This window comes from Hakea prostrata, chromosome 1, assembly GCF_041222555.1.
Source record: "Hakea prostrata isolate BN-2017 chromosome 1, UWA_Hpros_2, whole genome shotgun sequence".
Lineage (NCBI taxonomy): Eukaryota > Viridiplantae > Streptophyta > Magnoliopsida > Proteales > Proteaceae > Hakea > Hakea prostrata.
This window is the reverse complement of record NC_142600.1, coordinates 73,191,377-73,206,175: the sequence shown is the minus strand read 5'-3', so window position 1 is coordinate 73,206,175 and position 14,799 is coordinate 73,191,377. Positions and strand designations below refer to the sequence as shown.

Below are 14,799 nucleotides of genomic sequence, written 5' to 3'. Positions count from 1 at the left end.
AATTGAGAAATAGAAAGAGTACCTAATTGTGGAGTATATTTTTTTTCCCAAATTTTCTTAACCCACGCTTATAAAAAGCAAAGAGAATAAATAAAAAGAAAGAAAATGAAGATAATAAATAAGAAGAAAATAGGAGAGAGGAGAGAGGATATAGAAGAGAATAAATAGGGATTGAATAATTACTTTCTAATTATAAATGACATTTTGATTTTTGAATACCTAAACTAATAAGATGTTTTTTCAAAATTTTCCTTTAACCAGGTTTATAGATAGAAACGAAAAAAAGAAGAAAGTAAGAAAGAATAGTGGGGAGAATAAATAGGGATTGAGGAATTAGTTTTTAATTAGGAATGACATGTGTGCCCATTATTTTACCTTTAAAAATTGTTCTAAATATTGGGGGAGGGGGCCAAATAGCGACATTTCACGTATAGGAAGAGAAAAAAGTGGAAAAAATAAAGGAATTAAGGGAATTTATATAAAAATCTTAAAAATCTGGGGGGCCATGGCCCCCCTCGGCCCCTTCATAGGTCCGCCCCTGATGGGGATGCCACTTTTATTTAATTTCATTTCTTTCTCTTTCCTTTTTTGGGTTAAGAACTACTTAACTCATTTGCGCATGAAAAGGCAATGGTTGAAAGATCACAATTCATAGAGAAACCGTCTAAAACACAAACTATAACAACTAATGACCGATGAGTGGATAATGATCAAGAGGTCGCACACCAAGAGCTCTAGCCTTCCTAGAGAGGGAGTCTGCAGCTAGATTCTACTCCCTTAGAATGTGTTCTACTCTGCATGAGAGGAACCGTAACATCAAGTCCTGAGTATCATAAAAGTAGGCTTTGTCTTATGGCAACTCTAGTTGGGATTAGATGTTCATTAGAAATATGAAAATGAGGAGTTTGAGTCATCTATTCTTGCAAATAAAGGACTATGCTTTCCTCACACTCCTTTGGTACTTCTCCTCTTATTAATTTATTAATTTAATATATAATTTTTAGTATAACTCTCCTTTTTTTTTTTTTTTTTTCTTGATACAAAGAAAACAAAGATTACAAAGCAGTAAGATCATTTAAAGGTCTTTCAATCCAGATCCTATCACTTTGTCTACCTATGGCTTCATGGGCAAGTCCTTGTGCCATCTCCAGCAAATAGATTGGCTTTATTTTGATGATCGATATCCCTTTTAGGGATGGTCCTAGTATCAATAGGTCTTGAACTAATTCCAGTGGCCCTAGCTTTTGAGGACATGGTATGAAATCATTGATTTGGTCCCAATTAGTCCAAATAGATTCGACGTGTATGTTGTATTGTCTTGCTTTCTCCATTCCTTCTCTCAACCCCTTAACAATAGCCAAATTGAAATTGTCCCCATCAAAAACACCGCTCCAGCAATGTACAACTCAATTGTTGACGGTGATTCCCCAACAGCATCCTGTTTTTTTTTGTCCTGTGGTTTACATCACCTGCACAAAAGAGCATTGTAAGAGTAGGGAGAGGAATTGTTGTAAAGTCCGGTGTATGATCAATTTGATCATAGACTGGTGTATTGTCGGGATTTAACCTATTAAGTGGTCCCGGTGGTGCTAAATGGAGGTCACAGCACCAGTACTAATAAATTTTAACACTTTCATGGGTTGTAGTAGTTCGTTCCTGAATTTCATTTAATTTCGAACATGCCATATATTGAAACAAGTGATAGATATAATAGCAAACATCCATCTTAGCACAGGTTTTTTTCTCATTAATAAAATAAAAAAATACAATTGAAATCAAATTTAAGTTTCAAAAAAAAAAAAAGAAAAGAAATGAGGTGTAGTCTTTATTGTCTTTTACTACATAATAAAGACGTGATTAAATGGGGGGGGGGTTTGATTATGGAAAGCCAAGTGAGCTCCCCATGCGCCACGTTAGTCTATACGAAAGTGGAGTGGGTGTGGATACATTTGTCCAGATGGAAATGGAACCAACCGGATTGGACCGACCACCCAAAAGCGGGTAAACATCATTAATTCTAATCTCTACTAGTTAGCAGTTAGGATCTTAAGATTAAAAGGGTGGTCAATTCTTAATTCTTTATTAAGGTAGATTTAGGACACGTCTCATCCAATAAGCAATGCTGAAGGGGGGAAAGGATGAGTAAAAGGTTAAACGTCGACAGGTAGGACCCACAGAGAGAATATAGTGGGGAGGGGTTCACTCATCACTGTTTTGGACGGTGGTGGGAGATTCGTTGGCATCGTACGGTCGTTCATTTATAGGTGCTGTTATGAACTATGAAGAGAAAGAGAGAAAACGTGGAAGCCCCAGGAATTCGGCTTTTCTTTTCTTTTCCCCATTAAAATAAATTGTTTTTCTTTCTCTCCAATCAGACCCCACTGAGCCTGCCTGACCTGAGGTGGGACCGACTCCTTTTTCACTACCCAACATCTAATGAACCTGGGAGCTAGCTAGCTAGCTAGGGAGGGACCCTTATAAAAAAAATTATTACATCTAGTTAGAAAGAAAGACATAATACCTAATTTTCTTTTAATGGTCCCTTTCTTGGCTGTTCATACCTAGGCTTTATAAAGGGATTTTTTTCTTTTCTTTTTAAAAAGAAAAATAAAATAATTAACGCCTTGACCAGAATATGACCAGAATAGTAGTTCAATTCTTTATTTTATTCAAGTAATCTAAACAGTTAATCTGGCGGTTGTGACACTTTTTATGCAATCAATTGAAAGGTTTTACTTCGAATCGGCCACCTCCCTTCCATGCACACGTGGTAGCAGATCCTTCCCTTCCCTTCCCTTGCCTTTCTTCTTCTCCTTCTTCTTCTTCTTTGTGGTGTCTCATCTCTTGAGTTTTAGATCCAAAGTTCAGGAACTGTGTTGAGTGGGGAAGAGACAGGGATGCGACAAGCAAGATATGGTGTCTGTAAAATGTTTCTCTTTGTGGATGTATAGATCATCGAGCAATGTTCCCTAAGAACGAAAACAATTTGCATTCACATTTTGAGGAGGTAAGGTTCAAAGTTCCAACCCTGCCACGCATGGTACGCACTGGGATGGTAAATGGAGCACATAGAGATATTCCAAAAGCCTTGCTAGCTAGATGGGTTGGTAAATCACCATACCATGATTTCATCTTCACAAGACTTCAAAAAGATGAGTTTCCACAAAAATGCTCTATCATCACCACGCGGATTAATGACAGCCATACATACACGTCCTTTCTGGAGTTCTGAGAAAATGGGTTTTTTCTTAAATTGAACTTTGATCACTAAGTCAGAATTAAACAACCTTAAGTAGAGCAAGACTTACACTAGAAAATGTTGTTTCAATTACATGAGACTAGTCACTTACTTGTTAGTGCATCACACAAAGGAAGAGTGGATTACGTCTAACTGAAATTGACTAGAACCAACATTGTGTTTTGTTATGTTGTGACATAAATTCTTGGGTATCATTTTAAATATAGATTCGCATTAATATATTTTGTGAACATCTCGAATGACTTGTTTTTGGAGATTTGTGGTAGAAGTAGAGGGTTTTGAACCAACAGACTCGATCCGATGGATTGATTCGTTTACTCAATTGAAGTATGTTTACCATATCATTAAAAAATTTGAGATTTTCAAATAAGGCTTTGGGTAAGAGTTATTGTAATGACATTTTTGACAATTGGTTGTAAGAGTTCCTTTGTACTTCTTCAACAAAGTAAAAAACCCTTCATCTTCATCTGTGGATGGAGCACACCATATTAGTTTGTAAACTATGTTAAATCTCTATGTATTTATTTTGATTCACTGTTTCATGGCATTTGTTTTAACACATTTCAAGGTTTGGATTGGATATATTGAACCACTCAATTTCTCAATCCTAATAACACCTAGGATACATAAGTAGGATTTTTGTTTGCGCCTATACAGACTATATCGACACCTATCAGGACTTAATCTAATGGTTCTAATGCATTACATTTAATCGTAAAGTTTGAAAACCTTTATAATTTACAATTACATGCCCTTAGTCTAAAGCAAATTTACAAAACGACAAACTTTGGGATGATTCCAAAACCGATACAGATTAGGACATACCCTAGCGGCCTAGCCCCATTAACATGAAGATCTTACAAGCTAAGTCTTATCATTGCAAACCTGCAACTCCTTCTAGTTGCAAATCTACAACTTCTAGATCCAACAATGGAACTATGGATCGAAACCTCTGCAAACTGGACAAAAGTTTCACCAAAAATGATTTTTCTTGCCGTCCGAAAGGATAAACTAGTTGAGAGATAGAAAGAGAAGCGTGATTGACTCGATAACCAGAAAGGAAGCGTGATTGACTCGATAACCAGAAAGGAAGCGATGCATCTTAAGTTTAGAAAAACCATAACCTTCCGAAGTCTTAAATTAAAACTTCAATTATGTTCCCTTCTGTTCCACAATGTCACTATAGTTTTGAGAAAGAAAAAAACCAACTCCAAAATCCATCTTCGTTTCCAAATCCCATCTTCACTTTTAGTTGAACCCGAGTTGCAGAGAAATGCAAAAAATAACCCGGTAAGCCCAAGGTGTTTAAACCCTAGAAAAATTTAGACTTGAGTTCCAACGATTTCTCTGGTCTTCTAACGAGTAAAATTGCAGTACCTCTTGTTCCTCACAATCTCTTCGGGTCCAATTCTTCTAAATCATGTTCACTTTTTTAGCAAACTAGAACCTTTGCAACTCCACTGCAGCTCAGACAATGGACTCAACTAAAAAAAAATCAGACAAGGATTTTGGGTCTAACACTTTAAATTCGATAACTTTTGGGTTCATTTTCTATAAATTTCAAAAGAAAATAACTGAACCGATGTAATCACCGCATCGACCTTATAGTCCACCATTAAATTAATTGTACACGAGGTGCCGAAAAGCTGTGCATGGGCGCGAACAAAAATCCACATAAGTATCTCTCATGTGACTCTTAGATTGTGATTTATGGGTTTTTCAATCGATGAGTAGTGGTAGTTACAAAGGTAAAAGAGATCATAATCTTGGATCTGAAAAAATTATTACAAGCCAAGATGAAGAGCGACAGTGAAAATAACCCCAAAACAGCAAACAAAACATCCTCCAAGGTGATTCTGCCGTCAATTTCAATAAATAGAATAAGAAAAAGTAAATTTTTTTTTTGGTAAGACAGAAAAAGTAAAATTGACCGGTCCAGGTTCTGACTTCGAAACCATCAAGTTCCAATCACGGTTAGGCACAGTATAGAATATAGTGAAAGAAAACAGAAAACGGTTTAATCGGTCGGACTTGAACCGTAGAAGCAAAGACGACGACGTGGAAGATGAAACGTCCACTCAACGTATTCATATATATATCTCTAAATATCTACACATAATGGTGGACCTGAAACCACTAAAATCTATCACCGGCTGTAAATGCAACACGTGTAAATTCCTCACGTGTTGACGTGGGTGACGGTGCATTTCTAATGTCAAGATAAGTCTACGACAAACTCAATTGGGTAGACGGAGATCCCCAGTTCAAAAAGTTAGTTTCACCAAAAAACTTAACCAAAAAACACAAAAGTTACACTTACAGAACCAGAGAGAGAACGATGTGTGTTACGCATGGATGGAAAGAGTTGACAGCGACTAAAAGGCCAATAATCCCCCCTCATGTAACTAACTAACTCATCCTTTGATTGGCTTTGCACGCAAAAGCACCACTTAAACTCAGAAATCATAATAAATTTAAGTTCCCATACAAGTATACAACTAATTTTAATATATTTTCCACTCCTACGGTCCTACCAAGAGGTACAGGGATTAAAACAAAAATTGAAGGCTTTATTTAATTTTTTATATTTTTATATTTTTCTTTGACAGCTAAATTTACAATATCATCTCCATTCTATAACACTAGAATATAATCGCATTCACTAATTCAATACAAAAATAAAAGAGATGATCCGTAATTTATTGTTATCCTGAACCTTGCGATAGCTTAATTCTTCGATTGATCTCCTTCTCCAACTCTTCAAGTCCATTTACTTCTTCTAATTCCTGTAATCACACCGATTCAACATATTCCTCTCAATCAATTGATGTTTTTAACACATATATCTATTTGAACAAAATGCATTACCTTAGGCCCTAAAAACAGCCCATATGGCACTCCCTTGAATTTCTCCGAATGATGGATCTGTTTTATTAACCAAACTCAAACATCAATTTCGAATTTGTTTCCACCAAAAAGAAATATTTTAACAAATTTCTTTTGATGAAATTTTTATCAATTTGGATATGTGTGTGTGAGTATAAACTTACCTGGTGGGCCGCAGCAACTCTACGGAAGTAAGGCACGTTAGCGATAGGTCCCACAGGGAATCTTTTGTGAACAAGACCATCATGGACGAACATGTAGGCCATACCAAACACTGTTATACCTAAACCCTGAAAGATAAAAAATTCGATAACGATTCAAACAAACGTCAAAAACCAATAATTCTTCTTCTTCCTCTTTACATCTCAATCTAACAGTATTTCAATCTGAAACCAAAACCAAAAATATCTCACAGTTATTTAATCCCAGAAGCTAAGGCTAATGCAGTTTTGAAGCAAAGCAAAACAAAATCAGAGCGTTTGGTAATTCAGAGAGACAGAGGGGAGAGACGTACGGCACCAAAACAGAGACCTGGAATTAATCCTTTATGGAAGAAACCGAAGGAAAGAAGAGCGATTGCAGGAACGGCATTGATAATGGCGAAGACGTCGTTTAGCTCGAAAGGACCGTCTCTTGGTCGATGATGAGACTGTTCGTTAAATCCCCAATTTCTTCAAGTTAGTTAATCCGTCAATAATAACAGATTCGATTCGACTACTTATGTCTGTCATCTATTCGAGACTTGACTTAAAATAATAAAAAATTGATTAATCAGGAAGATTTGGAAGAGAATCGAAATTAAAGAAGTGAAAAACCTCGTGCATATGCCATAGTGAAGCATGCCAGAGAGCTCTGTGAGCCCATCGAGCCCAAAATTCCATTCCCACCTGAAATTCCTCAACACCGTCAGTCATGAATCTATCAAATGGTCCCTCAGAAATCGATCGATTTCACTTGAGTTTTGGTGACAGAGGAAGAGAAAATTATACTTACGGCAGCGCCTACGGCTAGAGCAAATGTACCGAACATCTCCGATACAGGAACCTCTTCTCCCTGCCAATGACAATTGATATGAAACCAGAAATTCTAACACATGGATCGACACGGAGAGAGAGAGAGAGAGAGAAATAACCTCCATTTGCCAGTAGAATCTATAATAAACAGAGGCAATAGCCATGGAAGTGATTCCTAAACTGGACATGACAGCCGCGACCAGGTAAGTAAACCGCTCGGATTTCTTTCTGGATAATTTCTCAGCAATTCGCACTGAAATCGGATTAATCTCATCGGTGGTCTCTTCAGTACTGTATTCTTCTTTAGTACTACCTATCCACTCCTTCTTATGCTCCATAACAGAGCAAATAGTCAAGCTCATCTTCTTCTTCGCCTGGAAAACACTGAGACGACGGAGAACGATTGGAGATGAGACAGATGAGGAACAGAAAACCGAGTTAGGTTTCGGAAAAAGGAACTGATTTCGATCAAGTAGGAGCATTTCAGCGCCCGTAGCGACGGGAATTCTGGCTGCCATGGCTGTTCTCTGCAAGAACCGAGTTGAGCAATCCACTATAGAAGAAGAAACCAAATGTTAGATACAGATAGAGACAGAGAGCAAGAGAGCAAGAGAGAGAGAGAGAGAGAGTGCTTTTGGAACGAAAGAAGGTTAAATGCATGGAGACCTTATTTTCTCATCTGTCTCACCTCTATGATTATATTTGATATTTGCACAAGGAAAAGAGTCTCTCAACGTAATCTAGGCTTTATCAGATTAGGGGTGGAATTACATATAGAAAAGGGACCATTTATATATTCATTTTATTTTTAAAAGTAGAAACACCTTCTCAGGAAGGTGGAATTCCAAGAGAAAAAAAGGTAGGTGAAAAGAGATTTTATCCTCATTGTGTTGGTAAAACGTGTCCAAAATTTTTAAAATTGGAGATAATAAGTGTTCAAAATAGTTGTATGGGTTGAAATTTTAAGGACTTTGCTTCAATGCTGCGTATTAACCATCAAGCAAATCATTCTGATCGGTTGGATTGAAATCGTTGAGATTTCAATTTTAATCGAGATTTTGATCTAACGAGCAATTTAAAAATTTTAAGGATGCAACCTTTATTATTTATTATATGACATTAAATATTGATGCATCTAAAAATTGTTCCTCCTAAGGATTCCTTGAAACTTGCCTACAAAACAATGTTAGATGTGGGTTGACTGTGTGGTTGGGAAGCCACCTCCGAAAGTTAAATCAATAATGGATCACCACAGAGCTCTGGCTAGTTGCAGAGCTTTAATTGAAAAAAATATTGGACGAAACGATTCCAGATACATCTGCTTTGTGTGATCTTTAGTTTATATAGGGTTTACCTCTTGTTCTCAATCGTTGGATTTGTTCAAGATCCTTCTTGGTGGCCGTCTAATTGTAGGATTTTTCCCTTTTTAATGAGTTGGTTGTAGTTTTCATGTACAGCATGATCGTGCATCCCGAATTTGATGAGAACACGTTTCTTTTTATAACCTTCGGGTTTCTTCGTGCTTACGCTACTTACTGGTTCGACCCTTGAACCCACCCCAACTGTGGTTGAACCCGGTCTCGATCGAAATCCTTTATCCGACCGTGGTTGAACCCTATCCCGATTGGAATGCTTGACCCGACCGTGGTGGAACCCGGGTGGCTATTTATTTTATCCTTATCAAATGTGAATTGTTTTTTGTGATTAGGCTCAAAGTATATTCCTATTTCACATGAAAAAGATAATTGAACGATGATATACATTTTCTTTTCATTTTCTTAAGGACAAAATTAAGGTAATCATAATGTCAACTTTTTTGAGTAATATAGAGTATTAGTACCCCACCCACTATTTAGGTTATTATAGTGTAATCATTTGTAAAATCTCTAATTTACCCTTTAATTTTCATGTGTCTAGATACCTTACTTCAAAGTATGAATTGTTTTATATATATATATATATATATATATATATATATATATATATATATATATATATATATATATATATATATATATATATATATATATATATATATATATATATATATATATATATATATATATATATATATATATATATATATATATATATATATATATATATATATATATATATATATATATATATATATATATATATATATATATATATATATATATATCTCTTTCTAGAAATATTCAATAAACTTATTCTAAAACATTGATGTGAGTGAGAGAAAATTCAGTAAATATAAACTCAGTCATTTCTTGACAATTTTCATGGTTTCAATTATAATATCAAATGTTAGCTACAAAAGTTTCAAAGTTAATGAAACAACACCTATCTTATACAAAATTAATCCAATTTAACGCCTATACACCACGGTGAAATCATTTAGGTACATAACATTATTTATTTGAGTGGCTTTGGAAAAAGAAATAGATACGCATTACATCACTACTTTCGCTGATATCATGTACACCGCATGTATTTCTTCAGATGAGCCAGCAGCCAATATCTTCATTTTAAAGGAATCCAACTCTCTAAGTGACCTAATCCGACATTAATTAGGAAAAAAAAATATAATTGGACAAATTAGAGAACAATCATTATAAGCAAGCAAGGTTTGACATGTCGGCCCTTGTCGCCGTGTCGTACCCTGGCGACACGGCGACTCGGGCGACGTGTCGCCAAAAGTCGCCCGACTTTTGGTTTCATCGAACCCCTATTTCGATTGAAAATTTGAAATCCACTCTGATCGTTGCTTCTTGTCTGAGATGGTTCTTTCCATAACTTCGAGAGTTTTTTTTCGCTGGCAACTAGAGATCCGAAACCTTCCTCTTTCTATAGTTGCGATAAGGTTTCTTATTCTTACTCACCACATCTGATGGAGCGACAACCACGATCGGTGAAAGGATGGCGGTAGCAAAGTACAGAGGGACATGGATGAGAGAGAAGAAGCTAACGGAGATGATAGAGAAGAAAGTGATGGAAGCGGAAGTGTTGTGCGAATTGTGAAGGAAACGAAGCGTCAGATGAGTGCAGGGTTGCGTGGGATGAAGTGGAAACTGGAAAGTACCAACTTCTCACCTAACGATTCTCCATTGCATCGGACTCGGAGAGTACCAACTTCTCAGTTCTCACCTTCATTTTGATATCTCTGCCGCAACCTTCGGTAGGTTGTGTAGGAGGTTCAAAGAAAGAAGAAACTCCTACCAATTTGGATATTCTCATCTTAACTTTCTTCGTCTGCGGAAGGGCACACGTTAGCAATTGGGACAGAGTTAAAGAAGACGATCTCTAAGGCAAACAGCATAGATTCCGGTGATTCTTTGCATTGTCTTCACTACATATTAGGGTTTCTTATATTCTGCGCCTTCGTTTGTATCTCTGTTGAGATCTATTGCATTTGCCGGTTGAGGAAATGCAAGAAACCTGGTTGCAAGGGGTTACAGATTCATAAAACCATGGATTCCGGTGATTCAACGGCGATATATCGACCGTCGGCGATATATCGCTGACTTTTAGTAAAGTCGGTGTCACTGGGGGGTTTCGTGTCGCCCCCGAGCGACATGGCAAAAAATCGCCCCGTGTCGGGCAAAAAATCGCCGACAGAAGGTACCGTGTAAGCAAGTGGTTATACCGCAAAATTGCTGTTTACATCTTTGAATTGGGTTCTGTCTACCAGTTAGGATAGAGGTTTATGCTTCTTAATGCTTTCCTGTTAAATATCGGGAGGAGATCCACATGAATTTTGACAAGAAAAGTCAGATGTGAATCCTTTAATGGATCATCCTTCGAATATGAAGTGGAAAAATGTGAAAAGAGGAGAATTTTTTTTATGATAAATACAATATATAGAAAATTTATTATGTTGTGTGTGCTATATGAAAGTTTAGCCGTTCGAAATGTCACATCCTAGCTCTTTTCGAGTCCGGATCAGCTCCTCGAGCCGTGCCCTTCGAGTGGGGCCCACGGTGAAAATACTTTTCGAAAAACACAAAAAAAAAGATTTTAAAATTTTACCCGTGGGCCCCACGTTTTGTGTGGTCAGTAACCCGTCGGAGAGCACTCTGTGCTACCCCGACGGGGTGGGGATCCATATTCGCTCTCTTCCCCGTCTACCTCTTTAATCCACAGAAAATATAATGATGCCGTGTAACAAAAAAATGGCAGTTTGGTAATTTAGAATAGAGTGGAGGGCAAACAACAAGAAAGTGGCAAAGGTGGTGTGTTGGGAACAGAAACAGACAAAGAAAGACACATGACCTAACGCGTTGCGTCACAAAAGAATGGGAGAATGAGAGGTGGAGGGACCGCCGCGGAGAGTGCATTTGTGCCTCACTTGTTACTCGTCAGTTAGACTCCAGATGTTCTCTCTCTCTCCATCTTTGGAAAGGCTATTGATTTTTCTCCAAAATCTGTGTCTCTCTCTATAACTTAACTGAGTTAACTCTCTCTCTCTCTCCCTCCATCTTTGGACAGGCTATTGATTTTGCTCCAAATCTCTCTCTCTCTCTCTATATATATAACTTAACTCTCAAATGTGTCTCACTCTCAAGACTCCAAACTCTAAACCAAACCATGGATGGATAGGGACCTCAAGCCCCCCAAAAGGCAAATGCCAAAGGTATTCTAACGTTTTAACATTTCTTGGTATATGATACATGACCTTCTGATCCTATAAGTTGCATCGTTCAGGGAACCGGACAAACAGCAAGTGGTCCCCACTCCCACCCCTTAGTGGGCAGTGCTGTCGTTGCCTTTTACAATTCATCGTACGATGAAAAAAATAAAAAAATAAAAAAAATTTTAAAAAATTGTCAATTAATATATAGTTTTAAAAAATATATATATTGTACATAATTAAAGGGCATGTTAATCATAATACATTGTATTAAATAACTTGAGGTGTATTTTACTCCCTCCAGGTTTGAAATTTGTACATGTAACCGCAACTATAGGTATTGATCGATTTAGGACCCACACGTAATATATCGCACTAAAAAGATACAACATTAGTTTATAGTCTACTAAAGAGACCCACATGTAAAAATCTTTATTTAATACTGAGCACACTAGAACTTACATCTCTTATCGTCTTGTCCCCACTATTCCCTAGGGTTTGGGAATTTTTTTGAAGAAGATGGGTGAAAGAAGAATTGAATTAGGTATGAGAGAGTAATTCAATCATTACACTACATTTGAATGATTTAACCAAATCAAGCCCAAAGTGTTAATCATGGATAACTCGTAATTTTGAAGTGGTCCATCTATAATATTTGGCATTAATGTAAGATCGTTTGTATAGTAAAAATAAAATATAACAATAAAATAAAAAAATAAAAAAGTTTTAAAAAATTTAAAAAAATTAAAAAAATTAAAAAAAATAAAAAAAGAAAGAAAGAAACTCTTACATCTTGACTTGACTAATGCCAAACACATGTATCAGGGAGAATGAAAAAAATAGACTAATGCCAAACACTTGGAAGTGCTTGCAATAATGAATCCGGATCTTCTCCCCGTCGGGGAGCCCCCCGGCTCGCCCAACATGTCCTTTTTTTTTTTTGTTTTTCCCGGGGCCCCGGAGGGGCGCGGGGGGGGCCGGGCGCGACCGGCTCATAATTGGGGCTTCTGTTGTTCCCTTTGAAGCTGGGGAAGAGGGGCCGTTCTGGGACGGGTTGGGTTGGAAGAAAGAAAGATTCAGGTCCACTTGGTGTGGGTCATATCCCTCCTGTGCTAATTGCTGCTCTACCTTTTCTTTGTTTTCCATGCACCATGGGAGTACTAGAGAAAGAAATTGAGTTCGGGTAAAAGTATGTGTTATCCTCATGCTTTTCAACCACACAATAGGACGAGATCCACATTTGAGTATGAAAAAAATAAATCAGCAATGAGAGTCCTAGTGAATTCTCACCCTTATTGTATAGTGAAGAAGCATGAGGGTAGTACATACCTCTCCCCTAATGGGGAGTGATCTAGACTCAACAAAATAGAGACCGGATCCTCTATATGTCAGGGTAGATGCGTGTGTTCGCCTCACACCTCTCCACCACATATTATGAAGAAGGCCCACTAGGAATCCCACTTCTGATTAATTTTTTCAATGCTTATAGTAGAACTTATGTGGCAAAGAGGTGTGTGGAGAGCACAGACCCCTCACTAGTAAAAGACCTACAATGTCTCCCCATCTCCAGCTGAAGCCGTTGGACAAGCTAGTGGTATTTCTGTAACGGATTTCTGATCAATCTCTTTTCCAAGTTACACAGAGAACACGCAGCCCAGAAGTACCTGAAGAGTACCTTTTTTATGGGCTAAACTTGATAACCCAGTTTTTCCTTGGGCTTTTGGGATGCGTAAAGGTTGGTTCATCACATTATTCCTATGGGCCTAAATGACGGGCTTCCGTTGATGGTTCTCTATCACGAATTTTGGGCTTGAAGGCGCCCGCCCAGTCAACAGGTTAAACCACTTCAAGCCCCTGAACTTTCATTGAATTTCCCTCATAAGCGAAAATAAATTATGTAGCAATTAAAGTATGTACCTTCTTTGAATAATATCTTTCAGAAATTCGTCCTACCTTGCATTAGGATAGGAAGAAAATATGTAGCTTCTTTCTTTGAATAATTGTTACATTGTGATCCGAATTCTTCTTTCTGATTTTCAAAATAAACCTATATCGACATATTTTGGCGAGTATCCCAAATGATATGATCTGGGAGATCATGATGGAAGTAGAGGGTTTGAACCAGTTAAAATTTAAAAATTATGTACCCTATGTTCTCTTATGAGGTCATTGTAAGATTTAGAATTTTTGTCTTAAAGTTTTGGGTGGAAGTTTTTGTAGCATTACTTCGACAACTAGTTGAAAGATCTCCATTATTTTCTTCTTTTACATAGTGACATTTTATTCTTATTCATCTGTGGATATTGCACATTACATTGGTGTGTAAACCACATTAAACATCTATGTTCTTTTTTTTTTCTTTCTTTTTCTGGTTATGTTCGTGATTCCTTGATGTTTGTTCTAACAATAACATATTTCAAAAATTCATCCAAACCTACCACCTTTATGGCTGGAAAGATAAATACAGACCTTTTAAATTTTGTACTTTATTATTTTTTTGACAAGACTAAAAACAGAACACAACTACAAAACATGAAAAGGGCTGTGTCAACTAAAATTGATAGTTGTTTCTTTTTTTAATGAAAAAGATAGAAATACTTATATTAATTAGGCAGGGAAATACATAGATTATCAGAATCCGGGCTATTTCGGCCGAACAAATTAGTCTAAGAGTGTAGGTGAATGGAATGAAGTAATGTTAATGTTCTTAATACATAAAATAAAGTCTACCAAAAATAGGACAAATGTTAGCGGTCAAGTATGCCGTTTTAGGTGCAAAATTAGATCAAGCATGTCTTCCTAACTGCACAAATTTCTTCGATCGGGATATTAGAAAGTTAGACTTGATCTTTCCTAGTATGGAGCCCAAAAAACAGTATTGCATCCCTATGTCTACATTCGTTACTCTTCCGTAGTTAACATATTGGATCCATCCCTCCCAGCCAAATTAACATTGATAGCTGCAAAGCAAACTAACATCACACCAAAAGAGAAAGAAGAAGAAGAAGAAAAAAAAAAAAAAAAAAAAACCA

At 36.9% G+C, this 14,799-nt stretch overlaps 1 protein-coding gene across 1 annotated transcript; it reads right to left on the bottom strand.

Moving 5' to 3' along the window:
* Nucleotides 1–5,195: 5,195 nt before the first annotated feature.
* LOC149029917 (beta-carotene hydroxylase 2) lies at nt 5,196–7,864 on the bottom strand. Its single transcript, XM_089142237.1, has 8 exons — nt 7,847–7,864; nt 7,278–7,711; nt 7,139–7,198; nt 6,961–7,032; nt 6,660–6,794; nt 6,310–6,435; nt 6,128–6,184; nt 5,196–6,045 (listed from the first exon to the last, which is right to left on the bottom strand). Exons 2-8 carry the CDS (start codon nt 7,674–7,676, stop codon nt 5,965–5,967), a joined length of 930 nt encoding a protein of 309 aa, XP_088998363.1. The 5' UTR covers nt 7,677–7,711; nt 7,847–7,864; the 3' UTR covers nt 5,196–5,964.
* Between the last annotated feature and the right edge of the window lie 6,935 nt (nt 7,865–14,799).